This window comes from Neofelis nebulosa, chromosome 13, assembly GCF_028018385.1.
Source record: "Neofelis nebulosa isolate mNeoNeb1 chromosome 13, mNeoNeb1.pri, whole genome shotgun sequence".
NCBI lineage: Eukaryota > Metazoa > Chordata > Mammalia > Carnivora > Felidae > Neofelis > Neofelis nebulosa.
In genome coordinates, this window is record NC_080794.1 from 57,339,606 (window position 1) to 57,360,151 (window position 20,546).

The window sequence follows — 20,546 nt, forward strand, 5'->3', positions numbered from 1 at the left end:
GCTGGCATTTACATCTTGTATAGTCCTCTCTCCCACAATGAACCAGGATTGGTCTACGTGACCAACAGACTATGACAGAAGTGATGGCAGGGTAGCTCTGAGATTAGATCCTAAAAGACATTGTAGTTTCCATCTTGATCACCCACTTTCTCTCTTGAATCACTCACTTTGGAGGAAGCCAGCTTCCAAGTCAAACAACTCTATGGAGAGGCCCATGTGAAGAACTAAGGCCTTCCAACAACCACACAACTGAATTTAGAAGAAAATCCTTCAGCCCTAATTGAGCCATCAGATGACTGAAGCCTCACTCAACAGCTGGACTATAACCTAATGAGAGACCCTGAGCCAGAACCACCCAACTAAGCCACTTCCAGATTTCTGATCCTCAGAAATTGCACGCAGATAAAAATAAACATTAAGCTGCTAAAATTTGGAGGAATTTGTTATGATACAGTAGTGGATAACTAACACAGTCAAGAATGAACAAATAACCCACTACCTTAACTCTCTACTTCACTCATACGGTATTAAAAACTCCTGAAACTCTGATGAGAGATGTAAAGGTTCTCGGTAGTTTACTCTGAGAAGACCTATTTAAAACAAAGCGCCTGGGTGGCTCAGCCGGTTAAGTGTCCAACTTTGGCTCAAGTCATGATCTCATAGTTCGTGAGTTCAAGCTCCACATCGGGCTCAGAGCCTAGAGCCTGAAGCCTGCTTCAGATTCTGTGTCTCTGTCTCTCTCTGCCCCTCCCCCACTCACACTCTGTTTCTGTCTCTCAAAAAATAAATGTTAAAAAAAATTTTTTAAGAAAAAATAAAACAACAAATAATAGGAGAGGTAAAAAAGCTTTCTCTTTGAATAACCCAACCTATAACTCATTCAAACGTTATTTTTAAAGAAAAATGGTTGTCTAGTTAATAATCTAGTTGCATGAGATAAATTAAATTTCAAGTTTCTAAACACTCTTGTCTCATTGAGTTCATCTAAATGTTAGGTCCTTTGAAGAAAATAAGAAGAAAGATGTGTGTCTACGGTGGTGAGTTTAGAAAGAGAATTTAGGAAAGAGGATGTGCATTAATAATTTGATCCATTTTTCCACACAATTTGCTCAAGGTGTGAAATAATGACACAAAAAGAACATTCTGAAAAAGGGGGAAAAAAAGCGCCCCATTTCTCAATCACCCTTTTCACTGGCTTATTAACTTCCTATATTCCTTGTTCTCATCAATTTCCTAGAGCCATTTTACCAAAATGAGAATTATTTTCAAGGGCAGGAAATCCAACAGCTACCCTTGGATATGCTCTCCTCCAGGATTTAGAGATTTTCTTTATCTCTAACTTTCACAATGCAGTTCTCTAACTTCCACTTCCTACTGGGTCTTCAGTGACTATGGAAAGGAGGCTGATAACTTTCAGTAGATTTGTGGTTGTAGCCTAGATTTATCTTTTTTTTTCTGCAAAGAAAACAATACCCCTAGATTCTAAATTCTTTAGTAGTTTGTTTGCTTTAACATTTCTAGCCTTTTAATATTTCTTAACAGTTATTCTCTACAACTTTCCGTGAGCTCTTAGGATGTGAGCCCCCCAAAACAACCTAGTACCAAATGCAAGAAATCATCTCTCTATCCCTTCCATGTAATAGGTGCATCTCCTAAATTTAAAAATCACTGATTCTAAGGGTGTTTGGGTGGCTTAGTCGATTAAGCATCCAACTCTTGGTTTCGGCTCAGATCATGATCTCACGGTTCATGAGTTTAAGCACTGGATTGGGCTCTGCAGTGACAGTGCAGAGCATGCTTGGAATTCTCTCTCTCTACCTCTCTCTGCCCCTCTCCTACACTCTCTTTCTACGACCCCTTCTCTCAAAATAAATAAGCATTAAAAAAAAAAAAATCACCAGTTCTAACATGTTACCTTAATAAGAGAAGGGTATGGTGTTGCTTCTTTTTCTAATGATAAAATCTCAAAATTCGTAGGAATAAATTCATTCTTCGTTGGAAGTTTAAATTTTCCATTCAGGTCAGCATTTTGCCATTTCTGGATGAATAATGAAAAACACACACACACAAAAGCAATTAGAGTTGCACTGAAGAGTGTAAAATAGTCCCTTTGCTTAATGTCTAGGCAAATATTAAGGGGATACGTCACACAGCTTTCCTTTTCCACTTCCAAATCCACTGATGGCTTTTCATGAAACTTGAGTTGGTCTCTCTTTTACTAGTCAAGATTTTACACTTACCTATCTTTCCTCTTTACATATTTCCAAAATGACTAGCTGAGATTAAGGGGCAATCTGAGACTTCAGAATCAGAGACTACCTGGTCCATATGAAGATCACATTTGCTCTAGCTCCCTAAAGAATGGAGAATAATCTGGAAAAGGATATATTCTTGCAATTGATAGGTAATAGGTCATTTATAAAAGAATTAAACTGGGGCGCCTGGGTGGCGCAGTCGGTTAAGTGTCCGACTTCAGCCAGGTCACGATCTCGCGGTCCGTGAGTTCGAGCCCCGCGTCAGGCTCTGGGCTGATGGCTCGGAGCCTGGAGCCTGTTTCCGATTCTGTGTCTCCCTCTCTCTCTGCCCCTCCCCCGTTCATGCTCTGTCTCTCTCTGCCCCAAAAATAAATAAAAAACGTTGAAAAAAAAAATTAAAAAAAAAAAAATAAAAAATAAAAAAAAAAAAAAAGAATTAAACTTTCAGCTGTACTAAGTTACTTGCATGTATGGCTTGAAAACTAGATTAAAGGGTTTCTTTCAGAGCCTAAATGTCCATCAACTGATGAATGGATAAAGAAATTGTGGTTTATATACACAATGGAGTACTACGTGCAAATGAGAAAGAATGAAATATGGCCCTTTGTAGCAATGTGGATGGAACTGGAGAGTGTGATGCTAAGTGAAATAAGCCATACAGAGAAAGACAGATACCATATGTTCTCACTCTTATGTGGATCCTGAGAAACTTAACAGAAAGCCATGGGGGAGGCGGGGGGGGGGGGGGGGGAGAAAAAAAAAAGAGGTTAGAGTGGGAGAGAGAGCCAAAGCATAAGAGACTCTTAAAAACTGAGAACTGAGGGTTGATGGGGGGTGGGAGGGAGGGGAAAGGAGGTGATGGGTATTAAAGAGGGCATCTTTTGGAATGAGCACTGGGTGTTGTATGGAAACTAATTTGACAATAAATTTCATATAATAAAAAATAAATGAATAAATAAATCAATAAATCTAATGAGCAAATATTAAATTAAAAAAAAAAGGGTTTCTTTCACTTTAGTACTGCTTCCTAAGGTCTGCTCCACCACTCTCCCAAGGATCATGTGAACTTCTAAGTGAACCAGTAATTCACACACAAAGTTAAGGACAAAGTGGATACTTAAGTCTGGATTGTAGGACAGGGTTGATACAACATGTTGGTTGTGCTCCATGGGCTAGTTCCAAAAGCTAAGTGGGACAGATCACAGGTCAATGATTGCTGGACTCTAATTTATAAGACTTCTCATTATGTTAAAAAAAAAAAAAATGGCCACCACTGCCAGTGATGCTGGGTTCAGTAATTTGGTCTTCAGATGATCCAGCACAGCCTTGCAGCTTCTGCAATTCTATTCTATTTTAGTTTCTACATTTATGTTTTTTGGCACTGGAATGGTGGGAATGTTGGCCGTATTATGAGTAGCAAGTTTCCCGAATGGCTGAAGAGTAGGGGCTGGGAAACACATAGTAAATAATTTCGCTGCTAAACTCCCAGATAAATTTGGGTTGTTTTGGGTTTTGTTGTTGTTGTTTTCCCTTCTGTTTTTAATTAAGTAAGCTCTACACCCAAGGTGGGGCTTGAACTCACAACTCTGGGATCAAGAGTTGCATGCTCTACCAACTGAGCCAGCCAGATGTCTCCCAGATAAATTTATTTTAAAAAATTCCCATTTGGGGCAGGTTTGTTATGAACAGAGCTTGCTGAATAGGGGTTCTCTTTTGCTTTACAATTAATTCATGGGAGATCAGCATTCCTCAGTTTAGCTAGATGGATATTTTCATATACTAAGGGGCTCCAGTGATTTCCTTCTGTATTGTGAATAAGTCAGAGCAATGGTTTTCTTAAACTATCCTTTTCTTCTGTATTGTCATTATACAAGTACATTTAAGAAATGTCCATTATTCAAGTTTAACTAGAACCTAGTCAGAGCAAGGCTTTCTGGTGTTTTCCCACAAATAAAGGGTAATATCAAAGTACAGTAACAATGAAAACTAAAAAGTACTAGACAAGTAGGTTAAGACTCATAAACAAAAGCTTCACTACTTATGAATGGGGTAACAAACTACCTAAACACAGCTGTTTTGAAAATTCTAAACAAATTCTAATTCCCTTACATTGACAAAAAGAGCAATGACATAATATGAGGCATACAATATGGCACCTCCTAAAGTGAAGACTGTGCGAATCCCAGAGACTATTCCCAGCTGTACACCCAGCACGACAGTGAGCCCTCTGGAGCCCTTGTATCTGTCTTTCATGCTACTTCCATCTCTTCTTGCCTGTTTTGGTGCCTTTGCTTCTCTGTGTACTTTGGACTTCAATGATCTTTGACTGCATGAGGCTGAGGGTCTGCTTTCAGCCCTGATGGTCTAACAGACACATGAGAAGGTGGCCACAGTGCCATTTCTTCACACAAAAACCTAAGCTCTAGCTCTCCATCTCCTTGTCCACACTGCTCAGGACAGCACAGACAGCTGTGGGCCGTCACTCTCCACACTGGCCCATGAGTTGATCTAGGGAGCTCATATTCTTGGGTGCCCCTCACAATGCCAAGTTTATTCACAGATGACTGAACCCTACCTTAATGACTTCGTCTGGTACAGCTTCTTGCTTGTACTGGGTTCCATACCACTCTTCCGTGCAATCAGTTTTTCCTTCAAAAGACTTGGAAACTATCGCAACCCTACAGATAAATGGAAAAAACAAATAAAAAAACCTTATAAACTCATGTTGTATATATGCATTTCTAGAGCCTGACTCCTGAAAATGTTTTTTTAATTTTTATCTTAGAGAGAGAGAGAGAGAGAGAGAGCAAGAGCACCTAAGTGGGAGAGAGGGGCACAGGGAGAGAGAGAATCTTAAGCAGGCTTCAAGCTCATTGTGAAACCTGACACAGGGCTTGATCCCACAACCCTGGGATCATGACCTGAGCCAAAAGCAAGAGTCAGACATTCAACTGACTGAACCACCCAAGTGCCATGAAAATGTAAACAATATCCAAGAATATGGTGGGCCTCTAAGACCCAGTAAGTCCAATACTGTTTAGTCAAAACAAGGAATGAAGTATAGAGGTTTCTGGCCATAGTCTCTGTTATCCTTTGGTTAGAGCCCATCATTTTTAATGTGAAAAACTGTGTGTAGGAGTCTTGTGGGTATGCTACCAACTAAAATTTTAAAAGAAGAGTAGCTAGGGAAAAATACTGAACAAACTCAGTTGGAAAATAGTCTTAAAAAAAGCAAAACAAAGTATTCCTTCCCAGGAACAGCTGAGGCCCAGTGTTAACAAAAATGGCAAAAATGGCAAAAAACAACAAAAAAAACCAACGAAAAAAACCCCCCACCAAACCAAACCTAAAAACCCACAAACAAAAAAAAAAAACCCCAAAAAACCCTTGTTGGCTCATCCAGATATCCAAAAAACCAAAAACACACTCATATTATTGTTTGCTAAGTTTGTGCTCTATGTTTTTTCCCTACCACATACTACCATCATATGCATTTAATACATATTCATTGCCCTTCCTATTGCTAGAGGTGAAGGAAACGAGACCAAGAAACACCTCTCTATCTTCTGATTTGTTAAAGGCTTTCATTGATGGGAAAATAGAAACAGCCCAGAAGTCAGAAGGGAAAAAAAAAAAAGTTCAGGGAAAAAAGGTAGAGCTAAGTCAGTCCTGTTACTGGTCCCACTTCTCCTTTACGTCCCAATTTCAATAACAAGGTCTAGGTATGCTCCTACTTGTTCTCACCCATCCTCTCAGAGGTCTGGTTCCAGCCTCTGAATGTCTGCCTCACAGCTGAAAGCCCAGTACTTGCAATGAAAACTCCTCTCTACTGAATACCCAACCATCTTCCAAATCTTTGTGTTCCTGTCCCTCATTACACCTTCCCAACTTCAATGCCTGACTGTCTGAATTACTGTCAACTTCTTATTTATTCTAGATGAAATACTCTACCTGGCTAGCTAGACTTGGTCTTTAACACCTGCTTTAGGGTAGATATCATAACCAATCCGACTAACCTGTTAGTATGACTGACTAATCTACCAGCTGAAGGTATTCAAGCTGCCATTGACCACTGCCAGTTCTAGAAAACATGCTAAATAAGAATATATTCCACAGAAACAAGTGAGAAATTATAGGGCTTAATGGATGAAAGAGTTCTGTTATCATGTCCAGAAGAAATGATCCATGTTTGGCAGTTTGAGAATTCCTCTTGCAGGATATATGTAGAGTGTATATAGAACTCACAAGGCCACAATTAGCAACTACGTGGATGGAACTGGAAGGTATCTGAGTGAAATTAGAAGAAATTAGAAACTAGAAGGTATCTAAGTAAAATTAGCCTGTAAGAGAAAGACAAATACCATATGACTTCACTCATATGAGGAATTTAAGATACAAAACAGATGAACCTAAGGGAAGGGAAGCAAAAATAATATAAAAACAGGGAGGGGGACAAAACATAAGAGGCTCTTAAATACAGAGAACAAACAGGTTGCTGGAGGGGTTATAGGTGGGGGGATGGTCTAAATGGGTAAGGGGCATTAAGGAGGACAATTGTTGGGGTGTCATACATAGGGGATGAATCACTGGAATCTACTCCTGAAATCATTATAGCACTATACGCTACCTAATTTGGATGTAAATTTAAAAATAAATTTAAAAAAAGGAAAAAAATGCAGGCAGAAACCATTAAAAGAAGAAGAAGAAGAAGAGGAGGAGGAGGAGGAGGAGGAAGAACAACAACAACAACAACAACAACAACAACAACAACAACAACAACAACTCACAGGGCCACATGAAGGGTATGTAATGTTTCTTAATGACATTCATTCAACACATGACAGGGTCTGCTAAGACTCAGTCCTAGAAAATGCTTCCACTCTTGCTCACTTCCTAGAGAATGAATGGACTGATTCTAAAGGAGACTTCTGAAAATTGTGTTAGGAAGTTAAATAACCTGGTAGCGAGGTGGTGTTACCATCTTCTCTTCCATGAGATGCTTGATTTTGGAAAAGCTTGTTACATAGATGGCTTTGGTTTCCCTGAATGACAGCCCATGCATCAGAATAATGAAGTAACTGATTATAACTTGTGAACACTGAAGCATTCATTTGGTAGTGGACATGCCCCCTGAAACAAGAAAACTGTAAACTCTGTTCTGAGAGAGAAAGTGAAAAGGTTCAGGTAAAGCTGCCATATGCTTTGGAGGATGACTATGTGACAGAGAGAGCAGCAGAGGCTGGACACTGCTTAGCAACAGGCAAGTTAAAAGGGGGGAGAAGAAGGGAGATTGGTCAGCTGCAATCCTAAGGGACTGAGACAGCTGCATACCCAGGTAAAGCGTATGGGTAACATTTGAAGTGTTACAAGGAAGCAAATATGAAATAGATAAACACAGTTCCCCAAACAAGGCAAACTTCAAATACTGGCCTGATAGAGATACCTTTACAAAACAAGAATTGGTGTACCACTGAGGAATTTAAAACTGAAATATACAGTGAAAGGCTATGTATCTAAAAATAAATTATAAGAGGTAGGCAAGGGGAATGATAGCAGAGACAGAGTACATACACATCACATCTACTTAGAAATGCAGTGTGGAAGCACAAGAACACTTGAGTTATGGGAAAAAGAGAGAAGTTACAATAATCTAAGAATGCCACGGACAGCTGCAATATATTTAACTGCAGACAATTCAGAAAAACTAGCACAGATACTATAGCATCCTTAGACTATCTGCTGGAAATCTAATTATACTAAAAAATAGTCGAGTTGTTTTTTTTTTTAATTTTTTTTTAACGTTTATTTATTTTTGAGACAGAGAGAGACAGAGCATGAACGGGGGAGGGTCAGAGAGAGGGAGACACAGAATCCGAAACAGGCTCCAGGCTCCGAGCTGTCAGCACAGAGCCCGACACGGGGCTCGAACTCACGGACCGCGAGATCGTGACCTGAGCCGAAGTCGGCTGCTCAACCGACTGAGCCACCCAGGTGCCCCTAGTCTTGAATTTTTTAAGTGTGTGTCTGTGGTGGTGGGAGCAATGCTATTCTTTAACTCTATCCACCGAGAGCTGGTTGCTGATACGGTACTGACATGGTCCTTAGAAATAGGAGAGAAATGAACTTTTCTTTTCACACTGAAACTTACAACAGTGAGAAGGAAAGAGTGGCCTAGAATGAATGCTCACCACTGACTTCAAGTCAGCCATTTAGAAATGTTGAGAGGAAATGAATAGCTACTGAAGCTGGACAGTACCCATTCAGAAACAGTAAGTATCCTGACCATAGACATTAAAAGGCAATATGGTTCCCAGGGTATGAATTCTCATGATACTTTTGCAAATAATCCCTGAGAGAGAAGTGGAATGACATCCAAGAACGAGGAGAAGCTTCACAGGCAGTTGTGATGACTTCAAACAGAATTAGTAGAGAGGGCACAGATCTGGCCATCAGAAACTTGGAATCTGGCTGATACTCTAACTCACTTTCTTTGAAATCTTGCCAAAATCACAGTTAAGATCTAAATTAGGCAAGTCTCTGGGCTTTAGTTCCATTACCTTTTAAATAAGGATTCTAAATAGATGAACTCTATCCTTCCACCAGAGTTGTACAATATCGTGATATCAAATCATATTTTCAAAAAATACACCCCAAAGAAGAAAGACAGTACCAAAAAAAATCCATTGATGAAACTCAAAGTCAAACTTAAAGAATAGTGTCAGGAAGTAAATAAAAATAAAACTTAAAAAAAAGGTGGGGGGGGGGCGCCTGGTGGCTCAGTTAGTTAAGTGTCTGACCCTTGATTTCAGCTCAGGTTATGATTTCACAGTTCGTGAGTTCAAGCCCGGCATCAAGCTCTGTGCTTACAGATTCTGTCCGGCTCTGTTTGGGATTCTGTCTCCTCTCTCTGCCCCTCCCCCATCTGCTCTTGGTATCTTTCTCAAAAATATTTATCTTTCTCAAAAACAAATAAAAATAAAAGTTAAAAAAAAAAAACCCAAAAGAATAGCGACAGGAAGGCCAAAGTGCTGAAGAAACTGAGGTTCATGAAAAATGCTAAAAGACACTTTTTAAAAGGGTTTCTTAAGAAAGAAGGAATCAAAGAAAGTTTAGGCTAAATGCTTAGAGAATTCAACCTTTATTGAGCCCTGACAGCCTGAATCTGAGAAAAACAGGTTTTTTAAAAAAATGTTTATTTATTTTTTAGACAGAGAGAGAGAAAGACAGACAGAGAGAGAGAGAGAGAGAGAGAGAGAGAGAGAGAGCGAGCGAGAGAGTCCACGCATGTGTGCTACCGGGAGAGGGGCAAACAGACACAGAGTACGAAGCAGGCTTCAGGCTGAGCTGTTAGCACGGAGCCTGACACAGGGCTGGAACTCATGAACCCCGAGACTATGACCTGAGCTGAAGTTGGATGCTTACCCGACTGAGCCACCCAGGCCCTCCAAGAAAAACACAGTTTTTACCTGGGAAGAACTCATAAAGCAAAATGACCTAAAGCAAAATGTGATACACTGGTCTCAGGATAGCAGATGACAAGACTACTGAATTAGAATTTGAATACTGATTTAGAATTTATGGGTCTTTAAACTGTAAAGATGGACCAATCCTCTGGCTGAAACCCAGACCAGGGTTAGTGAGTCAATCAGCCAAGTGGCTCAAATGAATTCACATCTCCAATGCAGATCATCCTCTCTGATGCTTAGGCAACTAATAAATCCCAGTAGGATCAATGCCCAACACCCTTTAGAAATACTGGAGGACAGGAGAAAAGGCAGAAAAGATGGAGATGGATAAATGCTCTGACTTTCAGAAAGGGAAAGGAGTGGAGCCTAAAAAAAGCCTAGGCCAGTGGTTTAGATTCTAGTCAGCTGTCAGTCTACCAAACATTTAGACAAGAAGACAGTTATCACTAGGACCTGCATACATTCAGAAAGAACAACTCCTCCCAAAGACTTATTTATGACTTAAGCAAGGCATGTGGCAAAGACTATAGCTTTATTTGTAGGTTTAATATGGCAAAGTGGAAATCCCATCTCACACTACCACATAGATGAACCTTAGTCATTTTGCTAAGTGAAATAAAGATATGTTGTATGATTCCACTTATTCTAGGTATGTTAGCAGTCAAATTCATTGAAACAGAAAGTGGAACGGGGGTTACCAGGGGATGGTAGGAGGGAGAAAAGAGGAGTTGTTTAATAGGTACAGTTTCAGTTTTACAAGGTAAAAAAGTTCTGGAAATCTCTTTTACCACAATATGAATATACTACTGAATTGGACACTTGAAAATGGTTAAGACTATAAATTTTATGTTATGTGTTTTTTACCATAATAAAAAAGATGTCCACTGAACATATATGTGTGGTTCTATTTCTGGACTCTGTTTTATTCTAATGATTTCTCTTGGATCCTTAGGCCAATGCACAATGTCTTAACTAATGTAGCTTTAGTTAGTCTTCAAATCTGGTAGTTCAAGTCCTCCAACTTTTGTTTTTATGTTCAAGAGTATTATAGCTAATCTAGGTCCTTTGTATACCCATATGTATTTTGAAATCAGCTTACCAATTTCTAAAAGAAAAAAAAGTCTATTAGGACTTTAATTGTGATTACATGCAGTCTATGTTATTTTATTTTTTTAAATGTTTATCTCTGAGAGAGAGAGAGAGAGAGAGAGAGAGAGAGAGAGAGAGAGAGGCGCAGACAGCAAGGATGACACAGAATCTGAAGCAGGATCCAGGTTCCGAGCTATCAGAACACAGCATGACTCAGGGCTCACACTCGTGAACCTCGAGATAGTAACCTGAGGCAAAGTCGGAAGCCTGAGGCAAACCCAGGCTAGGACACCCTTTTTTTTAAGTGGAGGGAAGCATTACAATCTCAAAATCCTCTCACTGACCAGTGATTAACCAGGAGATAAAAAATTGGAGGAGCTTTTACAGTAACAAAGATACTCTTTCTAGAGGAGGTTCAGCCCTAAAGAGCTTATGAACTATCCCATGATACTTCTGCCTCAAAATTGAATTTCACCTGTGTTTTCCAAAGTCAAATAATACAAAGAATATACTTAACTGACACACATTTTGCATTTTTAATTTTTCCCTGGTGTCAAGCACATATTTCTAAAATTCTCCTGAAGATCTGGAGATTATGTTTTTTGCAACAGTCATTTTATTAATAAAATCAACAATCTGGTAGAACTTTTTGAAGAAGAAAAATCCTTCTGACAGAACTATTCCATCAGTCTTTTCTAGTTACAATTGTTTGCACTTTTCTGACATGTGCTAACAGCAAATGATGAGAAAATTAAAAATATTACTGCTAGTTACACAGTTTGATAAATGTGATAAAATGATATAGAACTAACAGTACACACACATTCTATCAATATCAACTTCCTTATTTGGATACTGTACTATATAATTAATATATAACCACTGAAGGATCTGGGTGAAGAGTACGTGGGATCTCCCTATACTATTTTTGCATTTTTCTATGGATTTGTAATTATTTCAAAATAAAAAATATTTACAATAACAACAAAAATATAAAATAATTAGGAATGAGTTTAAAGATAAGCAACACATCCATATATAAAACTACGAAACAGTGCCAAAAGAAATTAAAGACCTTGTTTGTAGATTAGGAGACTTGCTATTAAATTTTTTCCTGTCTGGGGCACCTGGGTGGCTCAGTTGGTTCAGCGGCTGACTTCAGCTCAGGTCATGATCTCATGGTTTGTGAGTTCGAGCCCTGTGTTGGACTCTGTGCTGACAGCCTGGACCCTTGAGCTTGCTTCGGATTCTGTGTCTCCCTCTCTCTCTGCCCCTCCCCCATTCATGCTCTGTCTCTCTCTCTCTCTCTCAAAAATAAACAAACATTAAAAATTTAAAAAAAAAAAAAAAAAAAAAAGGAAGGTGTACTCATTTGTTTATGAAGCCAGACATGTAAGCTGATACTTTGGGCATCCGAGTTAGGATGAAACCAGGTTAAGATGATCTATTATTATATTTCATTCATGATAACGACATTATGACTACATTTTTTTTTTAAAGGTCTTCATGTTGGGGCGCCTGGGCGGCTCAGTTGGTTGAACATCTGACTTTGGCTCAGGTCATGATCTTGCGGTTCGTGGCTTTGAGCCCTGTGTCAGGTTCTGTGCTGGCAGCTTGGAGCCTGGAGCCTGCTTCAGATTCTGTGTCTCCTTCTCTCTCTGCCTCTCCCTGACTTGCATTCTGTCTCGTTGGTCATGTAGTGACTCGTAGTGACTCGCTCAAGTTTAGTATTGCTTCAATGTACTATTCTTTTTTTTTTTTTTTTTTTAACATTTACTCATTTTTGAGAGACAGAGAGAGAGATAGTGTGTGAGCAGGGGAGGAAGAGGGAGAGAGGGAGGGAGGGAGGGAAACACAGAATTCAAAGCAGGCTCCAGGCTCTGAGCTGTCAGCACAGAGCTCAAAGCAAGACTTGAAATCATGAACCATTAGATTATGACCTGAGCCGAAGTCGGATGCCCAACTGACTGAGCCACTCAAGCGCCCCTTCATTATACTATTCTTTCTACTCTAATCATGCTTCATAAAAAGTTTAAAATCATTTTATTCACAATTCCAAATTTTCAGGTTCTAATCATTATTGAAAACTTAGTATGCAACAGTAAAATATGTACAGTGACTCACCGGACATTTTCTGGTCTGAGCTTATCAAGAACCATCTCTATTAAGTCAGGTCTAAATTCTTCCAGTAAATATTCAGCTGTAAGCACTTCTTCTAGGGGATAATACTTATTAAAAGGAAAACAAACAGATAAGTTAAATGTGCAAGGCAACTATAGAGTCTAATTTATTAAAGCAAACAAATCTCTAACACATTAAATCCACTATTTTATACCCCTCACATCCTCCTCTAATTAAATTTTACTCCACTAGAAACATTTTTCTCTTACCACACCTGAAGCAGTTTCCTGTTGTAGGATGATTTTGTAGTTAATCCCCAAATAGATTTACATTATAGAGAGCAAAATCACATTTTTTTTCCAGGGAGAAATGTAGTATTTCTGGCTAAAAATTGAATACTTGTTAATGAAGAAAATTTGACAGTGAAATGCTGACATCTATAAGATTCTTAATATAAAGTACATTTCTATAAACAGAATTTCCTCTCAAATTTCTATGAATGAAATCAGAAAAACATTTGGAAAGTTTTTTGGGGGGAAATGGCTTATACTTTCGGCTTGTGAAGAAAAATAATGTAGAAGATGCTTTTTTTAGTAAGAGCAACTTCCAATATACTGAGACTGCCTGTTTCATTCATTCAACAAGTATTTAACAAACACCTACTCTGTGCCAGGTAAGACAGATGATGTCCCTGTTCCCTAAGGAGTTTATATTCTTTTTTTTTTTTTGCATACAATAATAAGTTCAATAATAACAATAATAATTCATCTGGGGATTAAGACTCAAGTTTGAACTAAAATACAAAACAACAATTAACATGTAAGTCAGGAGAGGGAGTGATCAGAGTTTTAAAGTTTTGTTTTGTTTTAATTTTTTTTTTTACGTTTATTTATTTTTGAGACAGAGAGAGACAGAGCATGAACAGGGGAGGGACAGAGAGAGAGGGAGACACAGAATCTGAAACAGGCTCCAGGCTCTGAGCAGTCAGCACAGAGCCCGACACGGGGCTCGAACTCACGGACCACGAGATCATGACCTGAGCCAAAGTCAGACGCTTAACCGACCGAGCCACCCAGGCGCCCCTAAAGTTTTGTTTTTTAATTCCAGTATGGTTAACATACAGTGTTCTATTAGTTTCAGGTGGACAATGTAATGATTCAACAATTCTGTATATTTCTCAGTGCTCATCAAGATAAGTGCACTCTTTAATCTCCTTCACCTATTTTAGACAAGAAGCTTATATTCTGATTGGGAGGGAGAAAGACAATAAACGAATACTATCATTATAGTGATAGGGACTATGAATAAGAAAGGGGCAGAGCCATGACTGGGAGGTCAGGGAAGGTCTCTGTGAGGAAGAGACACCTACCCAAATGATAAGAACCCAGCCCTGCAAAGACAAGAGACAAGAGTGTTCCAGGTAGAGAAAATGGCAAATACACAAGACCCCAAAAGGGAATAATAAACTGAATGCTTGAAGATTAGGCAGGAAGGCAGGCAGCCAGTACAGCCAGAGAGGATTGTGAATGGGGAAAGGTGGGTTGGGGAGTGATACAGAATATGGTCGGAGAGACAGGCTGGGGCCAAATCACCTTGTAGGCCAAGGTGACATTTTAGATTTTATTCCAATTCTGATGGGAAACTACTGAAGGACTTGACACAGAGAGGTGAAGCAATCTGATTTTGGTTTTCAAAAGATTATTGGGACTGGAAAAATAAACTGTAGCAGGGGACAAGCGGGAAAACAGAGATAGGGATCCTAGGTAAGAGACCATGATACAGTCAAGGCCAAGACATGACGGTAGCTCAGACTAGGTGGTAGCAATGGAAATGGAGAAAAGCAGATGATCTATACAACTTTCACATAATTAGCAACTGACACACTGTAGAACTGAAAAATATTTAAATCCAATAAGCAGAATGCCTATGCAATGAAAAATACTATAGATAATTTTTAGGATGATGAAAATCATGATTTTAAGCATGTTTTGACATCAAAGTTTGCCTGGTTGCTACAAAGTCTAAAGTTTTATCCTGCAGCTTCAATTTTTATCATTCACGTAGTACTGAAGATAATATATGCAGGATCACAAAAATACATACCAATGTATATGTAAAATAACAAACTTACATGCAATATTCCTGCAATCTTAGAGGTATAGCCCCGTGGCCTCTCTTTATCTTTAAACCGGAATGCAACAGCATTCAAGTCCTAAAAAGAAAAATTAACCCAATTACACATAAGTCACCCATTATTTAGAAATACTTTCTTAAAAAAAAAAAAAATTCTTTAGTGTTTAGTTTGCACTATAGACTTTCTACTCCATATTTAACTTTATCATAGTTTCTGAAAAATTGGCTATGCTTGATTTAGAAATGTATAGAATATGAATGAAAATAAGCAATATAGAGGTGTCTGGGTGGCTCAACAGTTGAGCGTCCAACCGCAGCTCAGGTCATGCTCTCACAGTTTGTGGGTTCAAGCTCTGCATTGGGCTCACTGCTGTCAGCACAAAGACTGCTTAGGATCCTGTCCTACCTCCCGCTCTGCCCTCCCCCACTGGTGTGCACACATGCACTCTCTCTCTCAAAAATAAACCAACATTAAAAAAAGGAGGGGGGGCACCTGGGTGGCTCAGTTGGTTAAGTGTCCGGCTCGTGATTTCATCTCAGGTTATGATCTCATGGTTTGTGGGTTCAAGCCCCACATCAGGCTTTAGGCTGACAGCACTGGGAGCCTGCTTGGAATTCTCTCTCCTCTCTCAATGCCCCTCCTCCCACTTGCACATGCGCTTTCTTTCTTTCAAAATAAACTTAAAAAAGTTTTTTTTAAATAAATAAAAAATAAAAAAGTAATTTAAAAATAACTAATACAGACTATGATTTCTTTAACCTAAATTGTTAAACTATTAGAGAATTAGGAAAACTGTGGAAGAACCTTGCAAGATCAACAGTTGCACAGATGATGATTTTGTTGATCCATTCAGAGAAATGCATCCAGGTTAGAAGTTACTGTCCAAGCAGCAAGTATTCCTTTAAACTTTTATCTAAGTAAAAAGGATTTCTCTTATCCTAAAATACATTTCAGAATCTCAATAGGTCTTAAATATAAAGTACATATTTTTAAAAATAAATAAAAGACAGCGAGGCCTTTCCATACATACAACAATAAAATCACTTTTAAGAACACAATTACACAGGGTCACCTGGGTGGCCCACTTCGTATCATGTGTCCCCCTCTCTCTGCCCCTCCCCTGCTTGTGCGCTCTCAAAAATAAACAAAAAAAAAAGAACATAATCATATATAAAACAATTCACTATTTCCTTTTTAAGTTTATATATTTTGAGAAAGAGAGAAGGGGGATGGAAGGTAGAGAGAGGGAGAGGGAGGGAGACAGAGACAGGAAGGGAGAAGGGGAAGGGGGGATGGGGGAAGGGGGAGGGGAGAGGAAGAGAATCCCAAGCTGACTCCATGCTCAGCAGGGAGCCCAATGTGGGGCTTGATCTGGTAACCCTGGGATCATGACCTGAGCTGAAATTGAAAGTTGGACGCTTAAATCACTGAGCCAACCATCCAGGCACCCACAATTCACTATTTGTTTGAAAGTATGCTAGAGATTTTTGTCACCAGATCTGAAAACAACAGAGGCTCATGAAGCTTCAGGCAAACAGTAATGTAAGCCCTGACAGATACAAGCTCAAGAAACGGCTGGCTTTCTTCTGAGGGATAGAAAGGCAGTTTCTTTTCTCCTGCAAAGAAAGGTTATGTGATGCCTTAGCCCTTAATTGTGCCCCAGGTAGCCAATCAGAGTAGTATAAGCGTTAACTAAAGCTACTATGCACTGCCAGATTTTTTAGAGTTTAAATAACAACAAAACCCCCAAAAAACTTTACAAGTTTCACTAGGCTTTAAACTTAATTCACATATCTATGTTTTCTGAAGTTTTTCCTTAAGAAAAATTTTGGTGAAACAAAATTACCTTGCACTCTTGGAAAACCCATTCTTGAGGTCCTTCTGCACGTAACTTCTGAATGTATTGAAACATGTGCAAAATTATATCTTCAACATGTACTGAAAAAAAGGGGCACACTTAAAAATCATTCAGTCCTTGAATGCTTCAAAGTACTGAGCTCACTCCTAAGGTACAGTCAGGTAAGTAGAAATGGAATCCTCACTTCCCTGAGACTGATTTTAGGGTGCCAGACACATGGCCCTTCAGACTCCAGGGTATATGACAGAAGGGACTTTGGGGAAGTTAATGAGCCAATGAAAAGCCAAGTACACATTTCACAAGTGCAACATAATGATCAGTTGTTAAGGAGGAAAAATCATCCATGAAATGAAGGCCAAGTTGCACATGAAAAATACAAAGGATGAATTGCACGAATTAAAGGTTTCATGGCTTTACAACATAAAACAGATCCACAGCATATAGAAGTTAAAAAATATATATATAATAAGAAGTCAATTTTCATTCAAAATCAAAAAGGTCAATACTTACATAATCCTTCCTCAGTCAAGTCCACATTAATGATAAAAAACATAAAACCTCGGGCTCCTTCCTTTTGCCCACCAACAAGAGTATTTACCCAGCCTGTAACATTCAAAGGAAATCAAAACAGGATTGTATGTGTGGGTTCTTTTAAGGCAAAGAATGTTATTTTTAGTCCATACTATATGTCTGCAAGATATCAGAATGGACCACTTACAGAAAAGATCAGAAAACCTTACTTTAGAAAACCCGTTTCAGGCACTGTAAAGACTCAAGGGATTTTTTGGGTTGGGAGCTTTCCTCAGGACTCTTCAAATCAGTTCTCCAGGCAAGAGTAGACTATTGTGCTTAAGTGTTATGTAAAATCAGAGCCTGAGTTGAGAGGGGTCTTGGAAATCATCTAATGACTAAATTTCAGTACACCCTCTGGTGTGATGGATAAGAGCAGGCAAGTAAATAATGTGTACTGTCACTTCACATAGATGGTAAAGAATATCCAAACTGAGCTTTTACTTTTTAACCTCTCTGTTCTTTAAAACATGTACCACAATATCTTTTCAAATATCTAACTTTCACTGCTCAATACTGAAGGGTAAAACAAATTCAGCGGGGGGGGGGGGGAACCCCGGGAGTGCCTGGGTGGCTCTGTCGGTTAAGCATCTGACTCCTAATTTCGGCTCAGGTGATGATCTCACGGTGCTGAGATTGAGCCCAGCATTGGACTCTGCCCTGGCACGGAATCTGCTTAAGATTCCCCCTCTCCTAGGGGCGGCTGGGCGGCTCAGTCGGTTGAGTGTCCGACTTCAGCTCAGGTCATGATCTCACAGCTCGTGAGTTCGAGCCCCGCGTCAGGCTCTGTGCTGACAGCTCGGAGCCTGGAGCCTGCTTCAGATTCTGTGCCTCCCTCTCTCTCTGCCCCAACCCACTTGCATTCTGTCTCTGTCTCTCTCAAAAATAAATAAACATTTAAAAATTATAAAAAAAAAAAAAAAAGATTCCCGCTCTCCTTCTCTCTCTGCCCCACGTCCACTTGCGTGCATGCACACACATGCGCTCTCTCAAAACTAAAAATAAGTTAAAAAATAAAAACAAAAGCAAAAAAACAAAAGCACACTAACAACCACCATCTCACTCTCCCATAAACCCAAAACAGTCTCATCCAAAAACGTTCTTTCACACAAAAATATTTAGGAGAAAATGAGAGCCATAGTAAAAAGATGTGGAGCAGTACACCAGTGGCCAAAGACTTACCCTTTGATTTAAGTTCTGATAACAGACTTCCAGGACCTTCATGCCCAATGAGATGACCAAGATAATGGCCAGGATTTGACTTGTAGTATTTCTGAAGGTCAGGTATGGGAAATGTCACATAAAGATTCCTAATATCCTTAATGGGTACTATTTTGTAAAGTTGCTAGAAAAAAAAGACCACAAAAGATTAGCTATACACAACTCCCACTGAATAAAATATTTACAAACTATGAAGAATACAGATTTTCATGGAAGAATCCCAAATCCAAAGGAGAATCAATTGCCAGAGTAAACTGTATTGTCCACAAAGAAATAAATGGCCTGGGCCCCTTCTTCTTCTTTTTTTAATATAAATTTTAATTTTTAAAATTTATTTTATTTATTTTGAGAGAGAGAGAGAGAGAGGAGGAGAGACAGAGGGGAAGAGAGAGACTCCCACATAGGCTCCGCGCTGTCAGTGAAGAGCTTGATGTAGGGCTTGAACTCACAAACCATGAGATCATGACCTGAGCCAAAACCAAGAGTCGGATGCTTAACGACTGAGCCACCCAGGCACCCCTGGCCTAGGTTCCTTCTAAGTGGAATTTCATTACAGTTGGTGTGCAGCCCATGTCCAGTCCCCTACACCATGCAGCTCAATATGCTTGCCTTCTGACCGTGGATAACAGTTTCTACAGTTTGTCAAAGCTATAACTACCAAAATTACTTTTAGCATGCAAAGATCAGATATATATTGGTATCTTTTTGGTGATTCATATCCCTGTAAATGTGAAATTGATTTGATTATCCAAACAGATGTTAAATAAACTATATAAATAAAACTTTCAAAATTATTCATCTACTGTTTGGTAAACTAGGCATATATTATGTCCATAAACTATATATATATATATATATATATATATATATATATGTGTGTGTATATATATATATATGTGTGTATATATGTGTGTGTATATATATATATATATATATATATCAGAAATACATTCATTTATATATATATATACACATATCAGAATATATATATTCTCTCTCTCTCTCTCTATATATATATATATCAGAATATATATATTCTATATATATATCACAAATACATTCTGATACATTCATATATATATATCAGAAATACATTCACTTACTTTAAGATGTTCTTCTTGGAAAGGGTGTTCAGGAAATTCTGGCAATGGGACATTTTTGTTCTCTACTTCAGAAAATAACTTTACCACCAGATTAGTCAGGTCATCTAAAGATTCTATAAGAAAACAGACAATGAAAATAGAACTTCAACTAATCATAACTTGACAGGTAGTATTTAAAACCTTAAGATCATATATAAATACATAAAATCACTACAACAAAATACTTTAAACTTACACAATGTTATATGTCAATTACATCTCAATGAACCTGGGGGGAGAAACAGAACAAAACCCTAAGACCTCCTGAAAAATCTTTAGGACCATTAAGAAGAAAACCTACATTTTTTTTAAAAACTGCATCTGATAAAGTTAAAGCACTCTGTTAAATCTTGCCAGAGCCTATATAACTTCTAAAGCTAAGTAATATGGATAATAGCTCACACATGTCTAATAGCTCTTTACAGTTTAAAAAAACTGCTTCACAAATGTTATCTTGCAATAAATTTAAAACAAGTATTAAAAACGATAATAACTGGTTACATTTGGAAAACTATTTGATCTACAATTGCCAAAAGGCACATACTAAACCATCAGCTGATAAGATTATAACATTTACTTCATAAACAGACACAATCTAAGCCCATTGTTAACAGTCAAATGTAAGTGATTTTGTGGGGAAAGAGTATAAAATGGTGAAAAGAACCCTGGGTGGGGAGATTAGAGGACTTG

The 20,546-nt window shown here is 38.6% G+C and overlaps 1 protein-coding gene across 7 annotated transcripts in view; it reads right to left on the reverse strand.

Moving 5' to 3' along the window:
• IDE (insulin degrading enzyme) overlaps positions 1-20,546 on the reverse strand; it is a 155,368-nt gene that overhangs the window by 26,198 nt on the left and 108,624 nt on the right. For all 7 annotated transcript variants that reach the window (XM_058697171.1, XM_058697168.1, XM_058697167.1 and 4 more), the window contains 8 exons: positions 19,818-19,930; positions 18,676-18,838; positions 17,434-17,526; positions 16,912-17,003; positions 15,063-15,143; positions 12,935-13,038; positions 4,831-4,933; positions 1,916-2,038 (listed from right to left, as the gene is read on the reverse strand). In XM_058697171.1, coding sequence (XP_058553154.1) covers positions 1,916-2,038; positions 4,831-4,933; positions 12,935-13,038; positions 15,063-15,143; positions 16,912-17,003; positions 17,434-17,526; positions 18,676-18,838; positions 19,818-19,930 — 872 coding nt within the window. The remainder of the gene's footprint in view (positions 1-1,915; positions 2,039-4,830; positions 4,934-12,934; positions 13,039-15,062; positions 15,144-16,911; positions 17,004-17,433; positions 17,527-18,675; positions 18,839-19,817; positions 19,931-20,546) is intronic.